The sequence below is a fragment of the Patella vulgata genome, chromosome 1, assembly GCF_932274485.2.
Source record: "Patella vulgata chromosome 1, xgPatVulg1.2, whole genome shotgun sequence".
In the NCBI taxonomy this organism is placed as follows: domain Eukaryota; kingdom Metazoa; phylum Mollusca; class Gastropoda; family Patellidae; genus Patella; species Patella vulgata.
Window position 1 is genome coordinate 94,788,820 of NC_065879.2, and position 22,084 is coordinate 94,810,903.

The 22,084-nt window shown below is 34.2% G+C and overlaps 3 protein-coding genes and 1 pseudogene across 3 annotated transcripts; all 4 read right to left on the reverse strand.

The window, feature by feature from the left end:
* Positions 1-336: 336 nt before the first annotated feature.
* Positions 337-3,435, reverse strand: LOC126818090 (zinc finger protein 239-like). The gene is made up of 2 exons (XM_056100440.1): positions 3,248-3,435; positions 337-1,604 (listed from the first exon to the last, which is right to left on the reverse strand). Exons 1-2 carry the CDS (start codon positions 3,248-3,250, stop codon positions 465-467), a joined length of 1,143 nt encoding a protein of 380 aa, XP_055956415.1. The 5' UTR covers positions 3,251-3,435; the 3' UTR covers positions 337-464.
* A 1,842-nt stretch (positions 3,436-5,277) lies between these two features.
* LOC130012455 (zinc finger protein 239-like) lies at positions 5,278-6,608 on the reverse strand (annotated as a pseudogene).
* A 5,049-nt stretch (positions 6,609-11,657) lies between these two features.
* LOC126818409 (zinc finger protein 233-like) lies at positions 11,658-12,597 on the reverse strand. Its single transcript, XM_050545827.2, has one exon. It carries the CDS (start codon positions 12,482-12,484, stop codon positions 11,867-11,869), a length of 618 nt encoding a protein of 205 aa, XP_050401784.2. The 5' UTR covers positions 12,485-12,597; the 3' UTR covers positions 11,658-11,866.
* A 6,458-nt stretch (positions 12,598-19,055) lies between these two features.
* On the reverse strand, positions 19,056-20,529 carry LOC130012445 (zinc finger protein 235-like). Its single transcript, XM_056100413.1, has one exon. It carries the CDS (start codon positions 20,451-20,453, stop codon positions 19,254-19,256), a length of 1,200 nt encoding a protein of 399 aa, XP_055956388.1. The 5' UTR covers positions 20,454-20,529; the 3' UTR covers positions 19,056-19,253.
* Positions 20,530-22,084: the final 1,555 nt, after the last annotated feature.

Sequence of the window (22,084 nt, forward strand, 5' to 3'; positions counted from 1 at the left end):
TTTTTATTCCAATGTGGTTCCCTTTGTCAGTGTGGCAGGACAGATGGCCCGTCACGGACAGTTGTCTAGTCACTCGCATGTGACGAAAAACCAAGTAAAAGATCCCTTGGCAGTTGGAATTCGATATAAGACTAGGCCATAGTGCTGCAAAATTTCCCTCATAGCACACTGTATGGCATATGCCCTTCTTCAGCTCAGTTCGGAGCAGAACAGTGGGACGTTAAACCACATTTCATTTTATTGATTACTCCTTCATTTCATTTTATTGATTACTCTTTTTTATTTTAGTTCAAGGTTTTAAACAGTAGGATGTAAAACCACATTTCATTTCATTTACATTTTATTGATTACTCTTTTTTAATTTAACAAACATCACATCTAAAAGATTTTTTTCCCCAGTATGAATTCTAATGTGTTTCTGCAGAATACTGCTGTCCGAAAATGATTTACTACAGACATCACATTTAAACGTTTTTTTCTCTAGTATGAATTCTTATGTGTGACTGTAGATTACCATTAGTGGTGAATGATTTACTACAAACATCACATTTATAAGGTTTTTCACCAGTATGAATTCTCATGTGCCTCTGTAGATTACTACTAGTAGTGAATGATTTACCACTAGTAGTATATGATTTATTACAAATATCACATTTATAAGGTTTTTCCCCAGTATGTATTCTCATGTGTTTCTTTAGATGACTACTATCAGAAAATGATTTACTACAAATATCACATTTATAAGGTTTTTCACCTGTATGAGTTCTGGTATGATGCTGTAGATTACTACAAGTAGTAAATGATTTATTACAAATATCACATTTAAAAGGTTTTTCACCTGTATGAATTCTCATGTGTCTTTGTAGACTTCCACCAGCAGTAAATGATTTACTACAAATATCACATTTATATGGTTTTTCACCAGTATGAATTCTGATGTGTGTCTGTAGACGACTACTAGTTGTAAATGATTTACTGCAAACATCACATTTATAAGGTTTTTCACCAGTATGAATTCTCATATGTGTCTGTAGACTACCTTTCTGACTAAATGATTTACCACAAACATCACATTTATAAGGTTTTTCACCAGCGTGAATTCGAATATGGTTCTGCAAATGACCAGTCTGAGTAAATGATTTACCACAAACATCACATTTATAAGGTTTTTCCCCGGTATGAATTCTCATATGGGTCTGTAGAGTATCATTGGCAGTGAAAGATTTACTACAAACATCACATTTATATCGTTTATCTCCTGTTTGCCCTTGCTGACTAACATGTATTTCACAGTGTTTTTCTAAATCAGTGTAAGATTTAAATTCTTCATCACACAAATTACACTGATAAACAGTTTCAATATCATCTGTTTTCTCTTCTTTGACATGACAATATGCATCTATATCATCAGTTTTCTCTTCTTTAACATGGCAATATTCATCTATATCATCAGTTTTCTCTTCTTTAACATGACAATATCCATCTACATCATCAGTTTTCTCTTCTTTAACATGTATCTTATTGTGTTTTTCTAAATCTTCATATTGTTTAAAAACCTCATCACATACAACACACTGATGAAATGTTTTAACATCACCAGTTTCCTGTAATATATAAAAGTTATAACATCAGTGTGTCGGACTCCGTCTTAGTATCTTGTTATTCGAGTCTAAATAGTCAATAGGGTTTTCAGGTCAAAGTTTCAAATGACAGAAAAAAATTCTTTAAAAATATTTTGTGAAAATATATATAAAATGCTACCCATTTTTTTTTATTTCATCAAAAAATTCTAATTAGATCCAAAGTTATGGAATTTTAAAATTCGAGATCGACATCAATAATGTAATCAAAATGCTCTATACCAGTCAATGCGTGCCATGGCACCAAAATAAGTGCTTTTCAGTCATATCTGAGTGACCTCATAAGCAGTATTTTCCCATCAGAATCACTAGTAACAATTTTAAAACTCAAATCTGCACGTTATCGTCCGCTAAGATTTATTAATATGGTAATAATTTGAATGATAATATGTCAAATATTTATAATCTGGATGACACCAAAAAAAAAGTAGGCTATATTTAGTCGAAATTTAGAAAATTTCAGTCAGCAAATCAGATAAATCCTGTTTTCTACGGCTGTAATTGTCGGATTTTGGGGTATCACAAAAATGTCATCTATCGTTTGATTGGTTCTATATAGAAATCCCCCGGAAACTAAGGTGCAGAATAACCAATGAAGTGAGCCGTAACAATGGAAAATCCCAGGCCGAGGGACGTCAGAGCGGTATTTTCCTTGGGAGCTTCTCCTGCAAATTACCGATAATTTCGCTTACATTTTGATAATTTTTTAGTCTGAATCTTTGCAGATATTTAGATTGATATTACAATACAATTGCTAGTAATACATTTACATAAAATAGTAATTCAGAATCGTAGATTGAAGTGGGCTATATTTCAGTCGCTGGCTGTCCGATTTCACGCTAAAGTCACGTGACCTTAAACCCCTATAGTCAACAAAGAAAATGGAGTGGAACGGATAAACTTATCTCTAATGAGAACCTAAAGGGTCGGTAAAATGAAAAGTTATTGATCAATTGGGCTGAGGTCATGGCTATCCCCCCTGAATATCCCCTGGAAATTTCAAGTCTCTACGACCACGGGAACTCGTAAAGTTCTGCTACAGTCAATGGTTGGTTGCCTAATAAGTTGTCCTTTCGTGGGGTTCAGTCTGTTTCAACAAATAAGGGAAAATAACGAAGATAAAAACATGTCTTTGTTAGTTTCAAAGGTCATTTCCGGTAGGGAACGGCTTACGAGTTGTATATTAAATATAGTCATGGATCTATCCAACGCCAACAACACACAAGCGACTACTTTAAGGCTATATTACCATAGATACATTAAAGCTATTTCATCTATCGCCTTTCAAGCTAGATTATTGTGTAATACGTAGAGTGATTAGGCCGTCAATAAAAATCGTTGTGTTGTTTTGTTTAATCTGTTGATTTTGCCCTGTACAATACAGGTGTCCGTCAGGATAACCGGGACTACTTCCAACTTTCCACAGAGTCCCATACCACCAGCGGTAGGCTATCATTTAACCTATATATTGCTGTTTTGTTGTGGCTACGGCTCAGATTATGCTTTAGACTTCAAATAGGTAACATTGTTATTATTGCGGACGCCTTGGAACACCGAGTGGTACTTATAGAAAGACCCTCGAACTCTACAAATCCAAAATCACTCACCATTATTTTGTTAACAATTTCTGTTGTCTATTTCTGAAGCTCTTGTGTGACTGAATGATAATTGTTTATTATAAAAACACAGCAGGGGATTGCTGATCTGTCTCTTCTACAACTACAAGTCATAGAAAATAGCTCTTTGTTTAGTAAAATAGTCTTCAGTGAAGTGCAGAATAACGTTAGCTTCCGTAAAATATTACGTCACGAAAAAAGAATTCGTTTCCGGTAGAAGGTTGTATACATGATATAGTCCTGGATCTCTCCAACCCGAATAGTTCACAAAATTGCTATTTCACTGAAATTCACTTCATTCATCATATTTCGCTCTTTTTCAAAACTAGACCGTCTAAAATCCCGAAAACTGAGATGTTCCGTTTATTCGAATATAGTCTGCATTGCTAAGAAAATATGTTCTATTTGAAAAGCCTGTCTAAATGGACATTAGGCAACATGACCCCCCCCCCCCCCGATAAATTCCAAACATGGAAATGTTTATCTCTTAATAACCCAAGCCACTTTAAAGCTATATTACCCCATATACTTTGAAGCTATATTACTTTAGCTAATCCTATAAAGCTATATTACCATAGCTACTTTAAATAAAATAAAACCAAGTACGAACAATCCAAACCATTAGACAAAATTCGAAGTCCTAAAAAACGGTATAGGCAAAATAGTGTAATAAGGCAAAATAGTGTAATCAGCATATGGACTGTTCACTGTGTACAAAATACTCGACAAACAGTGGTAACAGGTGTCCGGAAATGAAATGAAATGAAATGGGGTTTAACGTCCTACTGTTCTGCTCCTAACCTGGGCTAATGAAGACGGGCATACGCCACAGTGTGCTATGAGGGAAATTTTACATCTGCGTGACTTAGAGCCTCTCAAAATACTCAATATAGAAGCATGTAAAGTTGTTTTATGAACAACCCTATTTTAAGCTTCCTTATTTCATTGGTATGCCTACTGTATTTAGTCTAATGACGACTGGAGGTTATTGGCATGTCTGTGGTTGACAGCAAAGTCATTTCAATCTTTCACTTCCACAGGACGTAAAGAGAAAACTATCACTATGAAAGCCAACATTTGATTGGCTGAATGTAAACAGTATATCGTGTTCTAGCCAATCCCAAGTCTTGTATCAGGCTTACTGCCATGAACTTATGAATGAATTAAAAGGAAATATAAAAAAACTACGGATACTACGTGCAGTAGGGTAAATGCCGGGTGAAGCACATAAATTGTACAAACTACGACATAGAATAATCTAATTATTCTCACATCAGGGAAATTTTCTGAATGTAAATTATGCAGCGTCCGTCAATATTTGCGTTTATTTTGAAAAAAATGTGTGAAACACGATGGTATAATTTGTTATTCCTACCTAGTTGTATGTTGTTTTTATTATAATGCTGGTATAATCTGTTATTCCTACCTAGTCGTATGTTTTGTATTGTAATGGTGGTATAATTTGTTATTCCTACATGTAAGAGTAGGTCGTAGTGCCGCTGTCCGGGCAAAATATCTCCCATAGCACACTGTATGACGTATGCCCGTCTTTATTAGCTCTGATAGCACACTGTATGGCGTATGCCCGTCTTTATTCGCCCAATTCGGAGCAGAACAATAGGATGTTAAAGTTAAACCGTATTTTGATGCCTCAAATTTGTAGATGAGTGGAATGAAATGGGGTTGAACGTCCTGCATTAACTGGGGTTGAACGTCCTGCACTAACTGGGGTCATGAAGATGGGCGTATGTAATGTAGTGTTCTATGAGAGATATATGACCCGGGCAGTGGTGTCACTGCTTTTTATTATTTCAAATTCTGTTGCGGGTTCTTTTACGTGCACACCAATGTGTACCATTCAAATGACTTTTAAAAGAATTTTCTCAGTCAACACGGCGATCGAACATTGGACCTCAAGCTGAACAAGCCAGTGTCTTACCCGCTAAGCCACTGAGACTCCCAAACTACAATAACAGTTTAAATGATTTACTACAAACATTACATTAACAAATTAACAGGGTTTTTCTTCAGTATGAATTCTCATGTGTCTCTGTAAATTATTTACTATAAACATCAAATTAACAAGGTTTTTCATCTGCATGTGTTTTTAGGCACCTCGTTAGTAGAAATTCTGAAAGTCAATGATTTACTACAAATATCAGGCTCTAGTATGAATTTTTATGTGTTTCTGCAAATTCCCATTGGAAATAAATGATTTACTACAAACATCACATTTATAAGGTTTTTCACTAGTATGAGTTCTTGCATGTACTTCTAAAGTATATTTTTGTCTGAATGATTTACGACAAACATCACATTGATATGGTTTTTTCTCCGGAATGAGTTCTCATGTGTGACTGTAGATTTCTACTCTGATTAAATGATTTACTACAAACATCACATTTATAAGGTTTTTCCCCTGTATGAATTCTAATATGCTCCGTTAGAATGAGTTCTCATGTGTGTCTGTAGATGACTATTCTGATTAAATGATTTACTACAAACATCACATTTATAAGGTTTTGTTCCAGTATGTATTCTCATGTGGTTCTGTAGAGTTCCACTCTGACTAAATGATTTATCACAAACATCACATTTATAGGGTTTTTCTCTAGTGTGAATTCTCAAGTGGTGCTGCAGATTATAATTCTGTCTAAATGATTTACCACAATAATCACATTGATAAGGTTTTATTTCAGTATGAATTCTGATGTGTTGTTGTAGATTACCTTTCAAATTGAAGGATTTACCACAAACATCACATTTATAAGGTCTTTGTCCAGTTCGACTAACATGTATTTCTCCTGCATGAATTCTAAAGTGGTGCTTCAGTCTATTATTCTGAATAAATGATTTACCACAAACATCACATTTATAAGGTTTTTTCCCTGTATGAGTTCTAATATGTGTCTGTAGACTACCTATCCCAGTAAATGATTTACCACAAACATCACATTTATGAGGTCTTTCTCCTGTTAGCCCTTGTTGACTAACATGTATTTCACAGTGTCTTTCTAAATCAGTTTCTAAATTAAATTCTTCATCACACAAATTACACTGATAAACAGTTTCAATATCATCAGTTTTCTCTTCTTTAACATGACAATATTCATCTACATCATCAGATTTCTCTTTTTTAACACGACAATATTCATCTACATCATCAGTTTTCTCTTCTTTAATATGACAATATTCATCTACATCATCGGTTGTCTCTTCTTTAACATGACAATATTCATCTACATCAGCAGTTTTCACATCTTTAACATGCATCTTATTGTGTTTTTCTAAATCATCATATTGTTGAAAAATCTCATCACATACAACACATTGATGGAGAATTTTTATATAATCAGTTTCCTAAAAATATAAAAGTTATAACATCATTAGTTTCCTGTAATATATAAAAGTTATATCAAAGTTATCACATCACAAAAACCCCAAGGACAGTTAACTCTGTTTGGCTTAATATTTTGTCCAAACACTGGTTAAGATTTCAAGTGGAAAAGTAGGTAATAAATTATGTCTGACAGTAACTTGGTGGGACAATGTTGGGCTTGTGGACCCGTATCAGGTGAGTGGAATGATTTTTTCTAGATTTTAAAAAACATTAAAATATTTTCAATTTCTTTACGTATGAATATTCCAACATAATTTTACAATTTTTTGACACTTCAGAAAATATTCTATTCATGAAAAATTAAAAACCAAATTGTCTTGGACGTAATCATACGTTAAATTGAGAATTAAAAAAAAAATACATCAAATAACGGTACAGACCAGTGCTGTAACACGTAAATAATCATGTATACAAAACATGGTAAGAATGCACGTGTTACGATTCGCATTTTGGTATTCTAAATTGATTCTTATTTGGAATTCTCATATTTGGAGTTGATTATTTCCATTTCAAGAACGGAAATTAAATCAACAATTAGTTTTAAAATTAATTATGGTGCCGAAATAATATCAATCTAATTTGTCTTATTTAAAAGGGGCTCCGTCGCAATTTAGTTGATTATTGTGTAATACGTTGAGTCTGTGATGTATTTTGGCGAGTGATTAGGCTGTCAATATGTAATTGTAATTGTTTTGTATTAAAATAATAATCGTTGTGTTGTTTAATCTAAAATCACCTCACCATTATTTTGTTGACAATTGTCTATTTGTATATGGTATATCAAGGTTGTGGACCCTATAGGGGTCACAATTTTGATCCGATTTTGTTGAAACTTGAAATGTAAGTTTATAACCCAAAGATCTCAGTTCCTTTCGATATTCGCGCATATCGGACAGTAACTTCCTGAATTATGGCCCCTGATTGTACGAAAAATCACGTTTTTAGCTTGTGGACCCTATACAAGTCATAATTTTTATCCGATTTAAAAAAACGTTCTATTCTATCACGGTTACACCCTAAGGATGACTGAGTTCGAATTTCGTGAAAATCGGCCCAAAATTGACAGACAAAATGGCCGCCGTTCGTTCCCAAATAGCGTAAGAATATGGTATATCAAGGTTGTGGACCCTATAGGGGTCACAATTTTTATCCGATTTTGTTGAAACTTGAAATGTAAGTTTATAACCCAAAGATCTTGGTTCCTTTCGATATTCATGCATATCAGACCGTAACTTCCTGAATTATGGCCCCTGATTGTACGAAAAATCACGTTTTTAGCTTGTGGACCCTATAGAAGTCATGATTTTTATCCAATTTAAAAAACCGTTCTATTCTATCACCATTACACCCCAGGGACGACTGAACTCGAATTTCGTGAAAATCGGCACAAAATTGACAGACAAAATGGCCGCCATTCGTTCTCAAATAGCGTAAGAAAATGGTATATCAAGGTTATGGACCCTATAGAGGTCACAATTGTTATCCGATTTTGTTGAAACTTGAAATGTAAGTTTATAACCCAAAGATCTCGGTTCCTTTCGATATTCGCGCATATCGGACGTAATTTCCTGAATTATGGCCCCTGATTGTACGAAAAATCGCGTTTTTAGCTTGTGGACCCTATAGAGGTCATAATTTTTATCCGATTTAAAAAAACGTATTATTATATCACCGTTACACCCTAAGGACGACTGAGTTTGAATTTCGTGAAAATCGGCCCAAAATTGACAGACAAAATGGCCGCCGTTCGTTCTGGAATAGCACAAGAATATGGTATATCAAGGTTGTGGACCCTATAGAGGTCACAATTTTTATCCGATTTTGTTGAAACTTGAAATGTAAGTTTATAACCCAAAGATCTTGGTTCCTTTCGATATTCGCACCGTAACTTCCTGAATTATGGCCCCTGATTGTACGAAAAATTGTGTTTTTAGATTGTGGATCCTATAGAAGTCATAATTTTTATCCGATTTAAAAAACCGTATTATTATATCACCGTTACACCCTGAGGACGACTGACAGACAAAATGGCTGCCGTTCGTTTAGTTCCTTTCGATATTTGCGCATATCGAATTGTAATTTCCTGAATTATGGCCCTTGATTGTAGGAAAAATCACTTTCTTGTTAGCTTGTTCTCTATCCATCTCTCGAAAATGTGGGCGTATCCTGCCTGGCAGCCGCTGGTTTTAAATTGGATAATAATTGTGACCACAAGTTAAAAACGCGATTTTTCTTACAATCAGGGGCCATAATTTAGGAAATTACTATCTGATATGCGCGAATATCGACAGGAACCAAGTTTCATCAAAATCGGATCGAAATTGTGACCTCTAGAGGGTCTACAACCTTGATGTTTACACTACTTGCGTATGAGGGGCGGCCATTGTGTCTGGCAGTGTTGGTTATAAACATGTATTTCAAATTTCATCAAAATCCGATCAAAATTGTGACCTCTAGAGGGTCCACAACTTTGACATACCAGATGTTATACACTATTTGCGTACGATGGGGGGCCATTTTGTCTGTCAGTTTACGTCCGATTTTTACGAAATTCCAACTCAACCATCCTTAGGGTAAACGGTAGTATATTTAAACGTTTTTTTTAAATCGGATAATAATTGTGACCTCTAGAGGGGCCTTGAGCTAAAAACGTGTTTTTCGTTCAATCAGGGGGCATAATTCAGGAAGTTACGACCCAATATGCGCGAGTATCGAAAGCAACCAAGATCTTTGGGTTATAAACTTACATTTCAAGTTTCATCAAAATCAGAAGAAAATTGCAACCTCTAGAGGGTCCACAGCCTTGATATACCATATTTTTACGCTATTTGAGTACAAGGGGCGGCCATTTTGTCTGTCAGTTTTTGTCCGATTTTTACGAAATTCTAACTCAACCACCCTTAGGGTGTAACGGTGATATATTCAAACAGTTTTTTAAATTGGTTAAAAATTATGACCTCTATAGGATCCATAAGCTAAAAACGTGATTTATCCTACAAATAGGGGCCATAATCCATGAAGTTACGGTCCGATACATGCCAATATCGAAAGGAACCGAGATCTTAGGGAGATAAACCAATAGTTCAAGTTTCGTTGAAATCGGATAAAAATTGTGACCTTAGAGTGTCCACAAACAATTGTGGACGGACGGACGGACAGGGGCGACGACAATATACGTCCACATGAAAATGTGGGCGTATAAAAGGGAAAGAAATGAAGGAATATATACAAAACTCATTCACGCACAATCGCACTGTTAGATGTATATTATGTACATCGTGGCATTCACCTTCATTCACTACTTGTAATATTAAGATAAGTATACAAAATCAAAACGAAATATAGATCTGTTTTAATCAGATTGGGTAATATTAGGATAAATTGATCTCCTCGTTCACCTCAATTTCCCAATCTTCCATTATACACTGGCAATAGAGAAGACATGCCGGGGAGTTAATTGGATTTAATTTAATCCTTACTATGACAGGCCAACCATTCTTCCTCCATACCGCCTCCAAAACCGGTCTATGTGCAGCTCTAATCTGACTATCCAAAGGGAGCCACCCTCCTAAATTGAATGATTCTACCATCTGCTCCGGGGTCCTACCATGAACCATCCGGCATAACGCCTTAAGGGCCTGAGACTGCCTAGAAATATTGTCCGGGTTGAGGCTAGTGTCTTGAGTCATATACCGGAGCATGTGATATTCAAAACCCTAGGCAACCTATTAAGGGGCAGGATTGATTCTACCCTGTAGACGACGCCTTGTTGTCCGAAATGCTGGACCCGAAGGGACAGAATTAATGGAAACGGGTCCAGTTACTCTAGAAGATGCAGGAGGAGGCAAATTATTGGACTGCAGATTTACCAAAGAGTTTTCTAGGATTGGAGGAACAGCTACCCCTCTCATCACCGTGTGGACCCTAGACAGAGACCTATGCCCTCTACCCCTCTCATCACCGTGTGGACCCTAGGCAGAGACCTATGCCCTCTACCCCAGTGCCGGTACAGGGTTGACAATTGCCAGTGATTATTTCCAAAATTATTGTCCATAATTGTTTTTGTAAAAAATAAAATAATCCAACACCATGGATCTGACTTGTAGAAGCTGAATTTCCGTTGAATTTATCAAGAACATCCAGACACATTCTGATGAATGATAAATCCTCATTATATTCAATTCATACTTTACGATTTTAAATCATGTTTTAAATCATCATCATATTACTATAATTCAATTCTTACTTTACGATTTGAAACCATGTCCAAAATATGCCCTTTAAGTTTGAACTCCGTTCCTTTTAAACTTTATATCAGAGTTGTGGCTGAAGCCATTTTAAATCTTTTTGGATCCAGTAGATATCCTAATACCTTGGTATATTCTATGCAATTATTGAAAGCTCATGCTAATGTAATAAATCTTTTTGGTTCCAGTAAATATCCCAATACCTTGGTATATTCTATGCAATTATTGAAAGCTCATGCTAATGTAATAAATCTTTTTGGTTCCAGTAGATATCCTAATACCTTGGTATATTCTATGTAATTATTTAAAACTCATGCTAATGTAATAAATCTTTTTGGTTCCAGTAAATATCCCAATACCATGGTATATTCTTTCTAACCATTTAAAACTCATGCTAATGTAATAAATCTTCTTTCCCTAATCATAATTGTTGTAATGAACCCCTAAAACTTTAAAATGTGGCTTTGATTACTATTTTTATTCCGATGTGGTTCCCTATGTCAGTGTGGCAGGACAGAAGGCCCGTCACGGACAGTTGTCTAGTCACTCGCATGTGACGAAAAACCAAGTAAAAGATCCCTTGGCAGTTGGAATTCGATATAAGACTAGGCCATAGTGCTGCAAAATTTCCCTCATAGCACACTGTATGGCATATGCCCTTCTTCAGCTCAGTTCGGAGCAGAACAGTAGGACGTTAAACCCCATTTCATTTTATTGATTACTCTTTCATTTCATTTTATTGATTACTCTTTCATTTCATTTTATTGATTACTCTTTTTTATTTTAGTTCAAGGTTTTAAACAGTAGGATGTAAAACCACATTTCATTTCATTTACATTTTATTGATTACTCTTTTTTAATTTAACAAACATCACATCTAAAAGATTTTTTTCCCCAGTATGAATTCTAATGTGTTTCTGCAGAATACTGCTGTCCGAAAATGATTTACTACAGACATCACATTTAAACGTTTTTTTCTCTAGTATGAATTCTTATGTGTGACTGTAGATTACCATTAGTGGTGAATGATTTACTACAAACATCACATTTAAAAGTTTTTTCACCTGTATGAATTCTTATGTGTGTCTGTAGAGTACTACTATCAGTAAATGATTTACTACAAATATCACATTTATAAGGTTTTTCACCTGTATGAGTTCTGGTATGATGCTGTAGATTACTATTAGTAAATGATTTATTACAAATATCACATTTAAAAGGTTTTTCACCTGTATGAATTCTCATGTGTCTCTGTAGAGTTCCACGCTGAGTAAATGATTTACTACAAACATCACATTTATATGGTTTTTCACCAGTATGAATTCTGATGTGCTTCTGTAGCTGACTACTAGTAGTAAATGATTTACTACAAACATCACATTTATAAGGTTTTTCACCAGTATGTATTCTCATATGTGTCTGTAGAGTTCCTTTCTGACTAAATGATTTACCACAAACATCACATTTATAAGGTTTTTCTCCAGCGTGAATTCGAATATGGTTCTGCAAATGACCAGTCTGAGTAAATGATTTACTACAAACATCACATTTATAAGGTTTTTCACCAGTATGAATTCTCATGTGGGTCTGTAGAGTATCATTGGCAGTGAAAGATTTACTACAAACATCACATTTATATCGTTTATCTCCTGTTTGGCCTTGCTGACTAACATGTATTTCACAGTGTTTTTCTAAATCAGTGTAAGATTTAAATTCTTCATCACACAAATTACACTGATAAACAGTTTCAATATCATCTGTTTTCTCTTTTTTAACATGACAATATTCATCTACATCATCAGTTTTCTGTTCTTTAACATGGCAATATCCATCTTTATCATCAGTTTTCTCTTCTTTAACATGACAATATTCATCTACATCATCAGTTTTCTTTTCTTTAACATGACAATATCCATCTACATCATCAGCTTTCTCTTCGTTAACATGGCAATATTCATCTACATCATCAGTTTTCTCATCTTTAACATGTATTTTATTGTGTTTTTCTAAATCATCATATTGTTTAAAAACCTCATCACATACAACACACTGATGAAATGTTTTAACATCACCAGTTTCCTGTAATATATAAAAGTTATAACATCAGTGTGTCGGACTCCGTCTTAGTACAGTGGACTCTGTCACATCCGATCTCTGATCACTCCGGATTGCTGTGACATCCGGTATGATTTTCATGTCCCGATTTATTTCCTTATTACTTCAGCCAAAAAATCGCTGGTAAATCCGAATTCTGTATGTTCAGGATTCCGAAATCAATCAGCCGTCCTGTCACATAATTTCCATTAAATCGACACCGTACAATTATCGGTGAGATTAAAACTCAATGGGTGTGAAGTCAGAAAAGATTAACAAGTAATCACCAATCAATTATCGGTGAGATTAAAACTGTGTTGATTACTTTGATCGGTAAAGCAGTGAACCCGAGTTGTTTTAACCCTTTCATTACTAGTGTGTTTTATAATGTATGACGCCAAATCCTGACAATATTCAGAAAAAACGTCGAAAAAATATGCGAAATGTTCATGTGATTATAGCTCAAAACCTATCAACTTTCAAAGAAGACAAGTTATGATTTTCTGAAAGGAAATTGAATTCTCTTTCCAATGGAGTCAACTAGAAATATGCATCTCTCATCACTACTTATGTATCATAAGATGTATCTGAAAAAAAATTTGAAATTTTTTTCAAGATAACCTTTGGAGAAAAACTTAATGCTACAAAGTTCAAAATTAATCTGACAAGTTAATTTCATTTTAAGGAGAATTTAATTTCCTTCACAATGGTACAATATTTTTGAAAATCTGATGGTAAATAAAAAAATGGCAACCATTTTAGTAAAAGAGTAACAAAGTCGTCAACCGTACTGTGATTGTTGCGACGGAGGAAACCGTTAGGTTGTCGACATATTTTGCTTACCTTGACTTATTTAACTTAATATTAATGTACAAAGCTGTAGTTTTTAAGGCTTAATGGTGTTAACATGTATTCCATTGAAAAAGCTCAATATACAAAAATAAACAATTTTTTGTTGAGTTTCTGGGTGCTATCATCAAATTCGGGCGGCGACTTCAATGGATTGGATTTATGTTATTTATTTATTTATATGTCCTCAAAGTCATCATTTTCGCTGCTAGACTCTCCAGACGAATCGTATTCCAGTCCTTGTTCAATTTCAATGTCACTTTCATCGTCAAAATTATCATCCAATTCACGGTCATTTATTACCTCTTTTTGCTTCAATTCGGCACATTCAACGTCATAAGAATCGAATCCATTAAAATCGCCGTCTGAATCCGATGACGCCATTCAAAAATTCAACGAAAAACCTTCATTTTTACACAAAACTCTTCAATATAAAAAATTTCACGGAGGCCGCCATTTTGAATACTGCTATGTTTACAGTGCACTCCAGTTGTCGTTAGTCACGTGAGAGTTTTGTTCCGAGTGGAAAATTACCGAGTTTTACCGACCGTCATTTCGGGCGACATCGGGCGATCCCGTAGAGGACGTTAGGGCGGTTTCGGGCGCTTACGTAACGAGAGGGTTAAGGGAGTGGACAAGATCTACCTGCCAGTCAATTGGTCGGCCAATCGCAAAACTTGGATGACAGGTGCCGTTTACTTTGATTGGCTTGAAAAGCTGGACATAGAACGACAGATTATAAATGACAATTAACTGAAGACGGGGACGATGAAGAATATACATTAACGACAGACTTGACCTATTCAAAATTCCTACGCATGCTCAACGACATTAAACACTTCGCACAGATTAAGGACGAAAAGATGATCGCAACAATTCATTTGTTAGAAGATGTTTTGCCCAGGACTCCGCTTTACGATATGCTTCCGGTAATCTTAACTAAGCAAACTACTTTAAACGATTACATGCATTGATATTTATAAATATATTGTAGTCTACGCATGCATTGATATTACATGTAAACTATTTATGAATATATTGTACGCATGCATTGTTATTGTTAATTATTTAATATAATAAAATTTTGAAAGTACAGAAAAGTTTATCATTTATAAAGGGAATAGCATTCTGGTGATTCGAAGCTACAATATAAAAATACTTCCGGTTTTCGAAGTTACAGTATTTTCGGTTTTGGAGAAAACTCGGTATTCCGAAACGCTGTGTGATCCGAATTATTGTAACGATCCCGCACGATGTTGGATGTGACAGAGTCCACTGTATCTTGTTATTCGAGTCTAAATAGTCAATAGGGTTTTCGGGTCAAAGTTTCAAATGACAGAAAAAAATTTTTTTAAAAATATAAAATGCTACCCATTTTTTTTATTTCATCAAAAAATTCTAATTAGATCCAAAGTTATGGGATTTTAAAATTCGAGATCGACATCAATAATGTTATCAAAATGCTCTATACCAGTCAATGCGTGCCATGGCACCAAAATAAGTGCTTTTCAGTCATATCTGAGTGACGTCATAAGCGGTATTTTCCCATCGGAATCACTAGTAACAATTTTAAAACTCAAATCTGCATGTTATAGTCCGCTAAGATTTATTAATATGGTAATAATTTGAATGATAATATGTCAAATATTTATAATCTGGATGACACCAAAAAAAAAGTAGGTTATATTTAGTCGAAATTTAGAAAATTTCAGTCAGCAAATCAGATAAATCCTGTTTTCTACGGCTGTAATTGTCGGATTTTGGGGTATCACAAAAATGTAATCCATCGTTTGATTGGTTCTATATAGAAATCCCCCGGAAACTAAGGTGCAGAATAACCAATGAAGTGAGCCGTAACAATGGAAAATCCCAGGCCGAGGGACGTCAGAGCGGTATTTTCCTTGGGAGCTTCTCCTGCAAATTACCGATAATTTCGCTTACATTTCGATAATTTTTTAGTCTGAATCTTTGCAGATATTTAGATTGATATTACAATACAATTGCTAGTAATACATTTACATAAAATAGTAATTCAGAAACGTAGATTGAAGTGGGCTATATTTCAGCCGCTGGCTGTCCGATTTCATGCTAAAGTCATGTGACCTTAAACCCCTATAGTCAACAAAGAAAATGGAGTGGAACGGATAAACTTATCTCTAATGGGAACCTAAAGGGTCGGTAAAATGAAAAGTTATTGATCAATTGGGCTGAGGTCATGGCTATCCCCCCTTGAACATCCCCTAGAAATTTCAAGTCTCTACGACCACGGGAACTCGTAGAAAGGTGCGAAAGGTGATATATATATGGCAAGATGAACATTACAAACAAAATTCTAAACGAAACAGTAATACTCGCCATTATTTAGTTTGTAAAGTTCTGCTACAGTCAATGGTTGGTTGCCTAATAAGTTGTCCTTTCGTGGGGTTCAGTCTGTTTCAACAAATAAGGGAAAATAACGAAGATAAAAACATGGCTTTGTTAGTTTCAAAGGTCATTTCCGGTAGAGAACGGCTTACAAGTTGTATATTAAATATAGTCATGGATCTATCCAACGCCAACAACACACAAGCGACTACTTTAAGTAGGTGGAAAAGGTGATTTTGAGATTATGATTATACATATGTTATTATTAGCTTTTCATGTAGATCTCATCATTCTTCTCACAAAACTTTTTACAGATTCAAAATCGGATGAAAATTTTTTTTTTATTGAGGTTCAAAGTTGCGATTTTTGACTTTTCGCGGAAGAAAGGTTTTTCAACACTTTCAAAAGGTCATTTTTGGTGTTTTTTGCGATGCCATATTTCATTTCATATCAAAACTATCTACAATGTAGATGTAAATTCATGAAATACAACTTCAAGGCTACTTATGTTTCGATTTTCACATTTTTGTAACAATTACACCGAATTCCACAGGAACTGGAAAATACCTAAGTTTTCCCAAAAATTCCATTTTCTCAGAGCGATTTTGGTCAATTTTTTCATCAAAAATGGTCTTGTGCATGTTATATCTGAAATATTGAACCTGGTTGTTATGCATTTTAAAATCAGTATCTATCAAGTAAGATTAACAGAAAAAAAATAGTAAAAATATCTATATGCCTTCTCTCAAGGGCTGGATATGTGTTCAATTTTGAACAATTGCCTATTTTTGGGGCATTTTGGTGACCTTAGTAAAATAAGAAGGAATGGAGATAGGGAAGTGAAATTATGGGAATATGTCAAAAGGTTTGTGAATTTTTAAAATTACATATTTCCAATCTGCCATATATTATCGATTTTGGTTGTCATAGAAACCAAAATGGAAAAAATGCAATTTTTGACCATTTTCAACGCTATTTACCATAACCCAAAAGGTGATCACCACTTTTAAAAATAAGCATTTTAAAATATTTGAAACCCATGTAATATCAAATGATATGGATTGTATAAGTTTGAGCAAAATATTAAGGAGTTTGAGTGGTTACCATAGCAACCACATTTATTTTTTTTCCGAAAACCATTATTTTCCAATAATCATGACATCAATATTGATAACTGTATTATTTTAAAAACAGAAGCTATTGGATAAGATTTTAAAAAATAAATAAAATCAGAATATTTATATGTCTTCTCCCAAGAGCTGGAAAGGAGTTCCCGTTCTAACTTGAAGAACATTCTGCAGCAGCTAACTGTCTAATTTGGACATTATTAAGACATAATTATAAATAAAATATGAAGGAATTAAGATCTTGCAGAGAAATTAATCAGATTGGGTAATATTAGGATAAATTGATCTCCTCGTTCACCTCAATTTCCCAATCTTCCATTATACACTGGCAATAGAGAAGACATGCCGGGGAGGTAATTGGATTTAATTTAATCCTTACTAGGACAGGCCAACCATTCTTCCTACATACCGCCTCCAAAACCGGTCTTTGTGCAGCTCTAATCTGACTATCCAAAGGGAGCCACCCTCCTAAATTGAATGATTCTACCATCTGCTCCGGGGTCCTACCATGAACCATCCGGCATAACGCCTTAAGGGCCTGAGACTGCCTAGAAATATTGTCCGGGTTGAGGCTAGTGTCTTGAGTCATATACCGGAGCATGTGATATTCAAAACCCTAGGCAACCTATTAAGGGGCAGGATTGATTCTACCCTGAAGATGCAGGAGGAGGCAAATTATTGGACTGCAGATTTACCAAAGAGTTTTCTAGGATTGGAGGAACAGCTACCCCTCTCATCACCGTGTGGACCCTAGACAGAGACCTATGCCCTCTACCCCTCTCATCACCGTGTGGACCCTAGGCAGAGACCTATGCCCTCTACCCCTCTCCTCACAGTGTGGACACTAGGCAGAGACCTATGCCCTCTACCCCAGTGCCGGTACAGGGTTGACAATTGCCAGTGATTATTTCCAAAACTATTGTCCATAATTGTTTCTGTAAAAAATAAAATAATCCAACACCATGGATCTGCCTTGTAGAAGCTGAATTTCCGTTGAATTTATCAAGAACATCCAGACACATTCTGATGAATGATAAATCCTCATTATATTCAATTCATACTTTACGATTTTAAATCATGTTTTAAATCATCATCATATTACTATAATTCAATTCTTACTTTACGATTTGAAACCATGTCCCAAATATGCCCTTTAAGTTTTAACTCCGTTCCTTTAAAACTTTATATCAGAGTAGTGGCTGAAGCCATTTTAAATCTTTTTGGATCCAGTAGATATCCTAATACCTTGGTATATTCTATGCAATTATTGAAAGCTCATGCTAATGTAATAAATCTTTTTGGTTCCAGTAAATATCCCAATACCTTGGTGTATTCTATGTAATTATTGAAAGCTCATGCTAATGTAATAAATCTTTTTGGTTCCAGTAAATATCCCAATACCTTGGTATATTCTTTCTAACCATTTAAAACTCATGCTAATGTAATAAATCTTCTTTCCCTAATCATAATTGTTGTAATGAACCCGTAAAACTTTAAAGTGTGGCTTTGATTACTATTTTTATTCCGATGTGGTTCCCTTTGTCAGACGAAAAACCAAGTAAAAGATCCCTTGGCAGTTGGAATTCGATATAGTGCTGCAAAATTTCCCTCATAGCACACTGTATGGCATATACCCTTCTTCAGCTCAGTTCGGAGCAGAACAGTAGGACGTTAAACCCCCATTTCATTTTATTGATTACTCTTTCATTTCATTTTATTGATTACTCTTTTTTATTTTAGTTCAAGGTTTTAAACAGTAGGATGTAAAACCACATTTCATTTCATTTACATTTTATTGATTACTCTTTTTTAATTTAACAAACATCACATCTAAAAGAATTTTTTCCCCAGTCTGAATTCTAATGTGTTTCTGCAGAATACTGCTGTCAGAAAATGATTTACTACAGACATCACAATTAAACGTTTTTTTCTCTAGTATGATTTCTCATGTGTGTCTGTAGATTACCATTAGTGGTGAATGATTTACTACAAACATTACATTTATAAGGTTTTTCACCTGTATGAACCCTCATGTGTGTTCGTAATTTAGTACTGGTAGTTAAAAATTTTCTACAAACATCGCATTTAAATTGTTTCTCGTCTGTATGACTTTTCATGTGTAAATTTAGATTGCCTTTCTGTATAAATGTTTTATTACAAATATCACATTTATAAGGTTTTTCACCTGTATGAATTCTCATGTGTACCTGTAGATGACTACTATCAGTAAATGATTTACTACAAATATCACATTTATAAGGTTTGTCACCTGTATGAATTCTCCTGTGAGTCTGTAGATTACTACTAGTAGTAAATGATTTACTACAAACATCACAATTAAAAGGTTTTTCACCAGTATGAATTCTCATGTGTCTCTGTAGAGTTCCACTCTGAGTAAATGATTCACAACAAACATCACATTTATAATGTTTTGCACCAGTGTGAATTCTTGTGTGTCTCTGTAGATGACCACCAGTAGTAAATGATTTACTACAAACATCACAATTAAAAGGTTTTTCACCAGTATGAATTCTCATGTGTCTCTGTCGACTACCATTCTGACTAAATGATTTACTACAAACATCGCATTTATAAGGTTTTTCTCCTGTTTGCCCTTGCTGACTAACATGTATTTCACAGTGTTTTTCTAAATCTGTTTCGAATTTAAATTCTTCATCACACAAATTACACTGATAAACAGTTTCAATATCATCAGTTTTCTCTTCTTTAACATGCCAATATCCAAATATATCATCAGTTTTCTCTTCTTTAACATGACAATATTCATCTACATCATCAGTTTTCTCTTCTTTAACATGACAATATTCATCTACATCATTGGTTTTCTCTTCTTTAACATGACAATATTCATCAACATCATCAGTTTTCTCTTCTTTAATATGACAATATTCATCAACATCATCAGTTTTCTCTTCTTTAATATGACAATATTCACCTACATCATCAGTTTTCTCTTCTTTAACATGACAATATTCATCTACATCATCAGTTTTCCCTTCTTTAACATGGCAATATTCATCTACATCATCAGTTTTCTTTCCTTTAATATGACAATATTCATCTACATCAGCAGTTTTCACATCTTTAACATGCATCTTATTGTGTTTTTCTAAATCATCATATTGTTGAAAAATCTCATCACATACAACACATTGATGGAGAATTTTTATATAATCAGTTTCCTAAAAATATAAAAGTTATAACATCATTAGTTTCCTGTAATATATAAAAGTTATAACATCATTAGTTTCCTGTAATATACAAAAGTTATAACATCATTAGTTTCCTGTTATATATAAAAGTTATAACATCATTAGTTTCCTGTAGTATATAAAAGTTATAACATCATTAGTTTCCTGTAATATATAAAAGTTATATCAAAGTTATCACATCACAAAAACCCCAAGGACAGTTAACTCTGTTTGGCTTAATATTTTGTCCAAACACTGGTTAAGATTTCAAGTGGAAAAGTAGGTGATAAATTATGTCTGACAGTAACTTGGTGGGACAATGTTGGGCTTGTGGACCCGTATCAGGTGAGTGGAATGATTTTTTCTAGATTTTAAAAAACATTAAAATATTTTCAATTTCTTTACGTATGAATATTCCAACATAATTTTACAATTTTTTGACACTTCAGAAAATATTCTATTTATGAAAAATTAAAAACCAAATTGTCTTGGACGTAATCATACGTTAAATTGAGAATTAAAAAAAAAATACATCAAATAACGGTACAGACCAGTGCTGTAACACGTAAATAATCATGTATACAAAACATGGTAAGAGTGCACGTGTTACGATTCTTATTTGGAATTCTCATATTTGGAGTTGATTATTTCCATTTCAAGTACGGAAATTAAATCAACAATTAGTTTTAAAATTAATTATGGTGCCGAAATAATATTAATCTAATTTGTCTTATTTAAAAGGGGCTCCGTCGCAATTTAGTTGATTATTGTGTAACACGTAGAGTCTGTGATGTATTTTGGCGAGTGATTAGGCTGTCAATATGTAATTGTAATTGTTTTGTATTAAAATAATAATCGTTGTGTTGTTTAATCTAAAATCAACTCACCATTATTTTGTTGACAATTGTCTATTTGTGAATCTGTTGTTACACAGGATAGCTGATCTGTCTCTTCTACAACTACAAGTCAAGTAAATAGATCTTCATTTAGTAAACAAGTCTTCATTGAAGTGCAGAATAACGTTAGCGTTCGTAAAATATTACGTCACGGAAATAGAATTCGTTTCCGGTAGAAGGTTGTATACATGATATAGTTCTGGATCTCTCCAACCCGAATAGTTCACAAAAATGCTATTTCATTGAAATTCACATCATTCATCATATTTCGCTCTTGTTTCAAAAACTAGACCGTCTAAATTCCCGAAAACTGAAATGTTCCGTTTATTCGAATGTAGTCTGAATTGTTAAGAAAATATAACCTATTTGAAAAGCCTGTCTAAATTGCCATTAGGTGACATGTACCCCCCCCCCCCCCCGCCCGATAAATTCAAAACATGAAAATGTTTATCTCTTAATTACCCAAGCCACTTTAAAGCTATATTGCCCCAGATACTTTAAAGTTATATTACCCCAGATACTTTGAAGCTATGTTACCTTAGATCCTATAAAGCTATATTACCCTAGACACTTTAAAGCTACATAACCCTAGTCCAATTAAAGTTATATAACCTAATTATATTACCATTGCCACTTTAA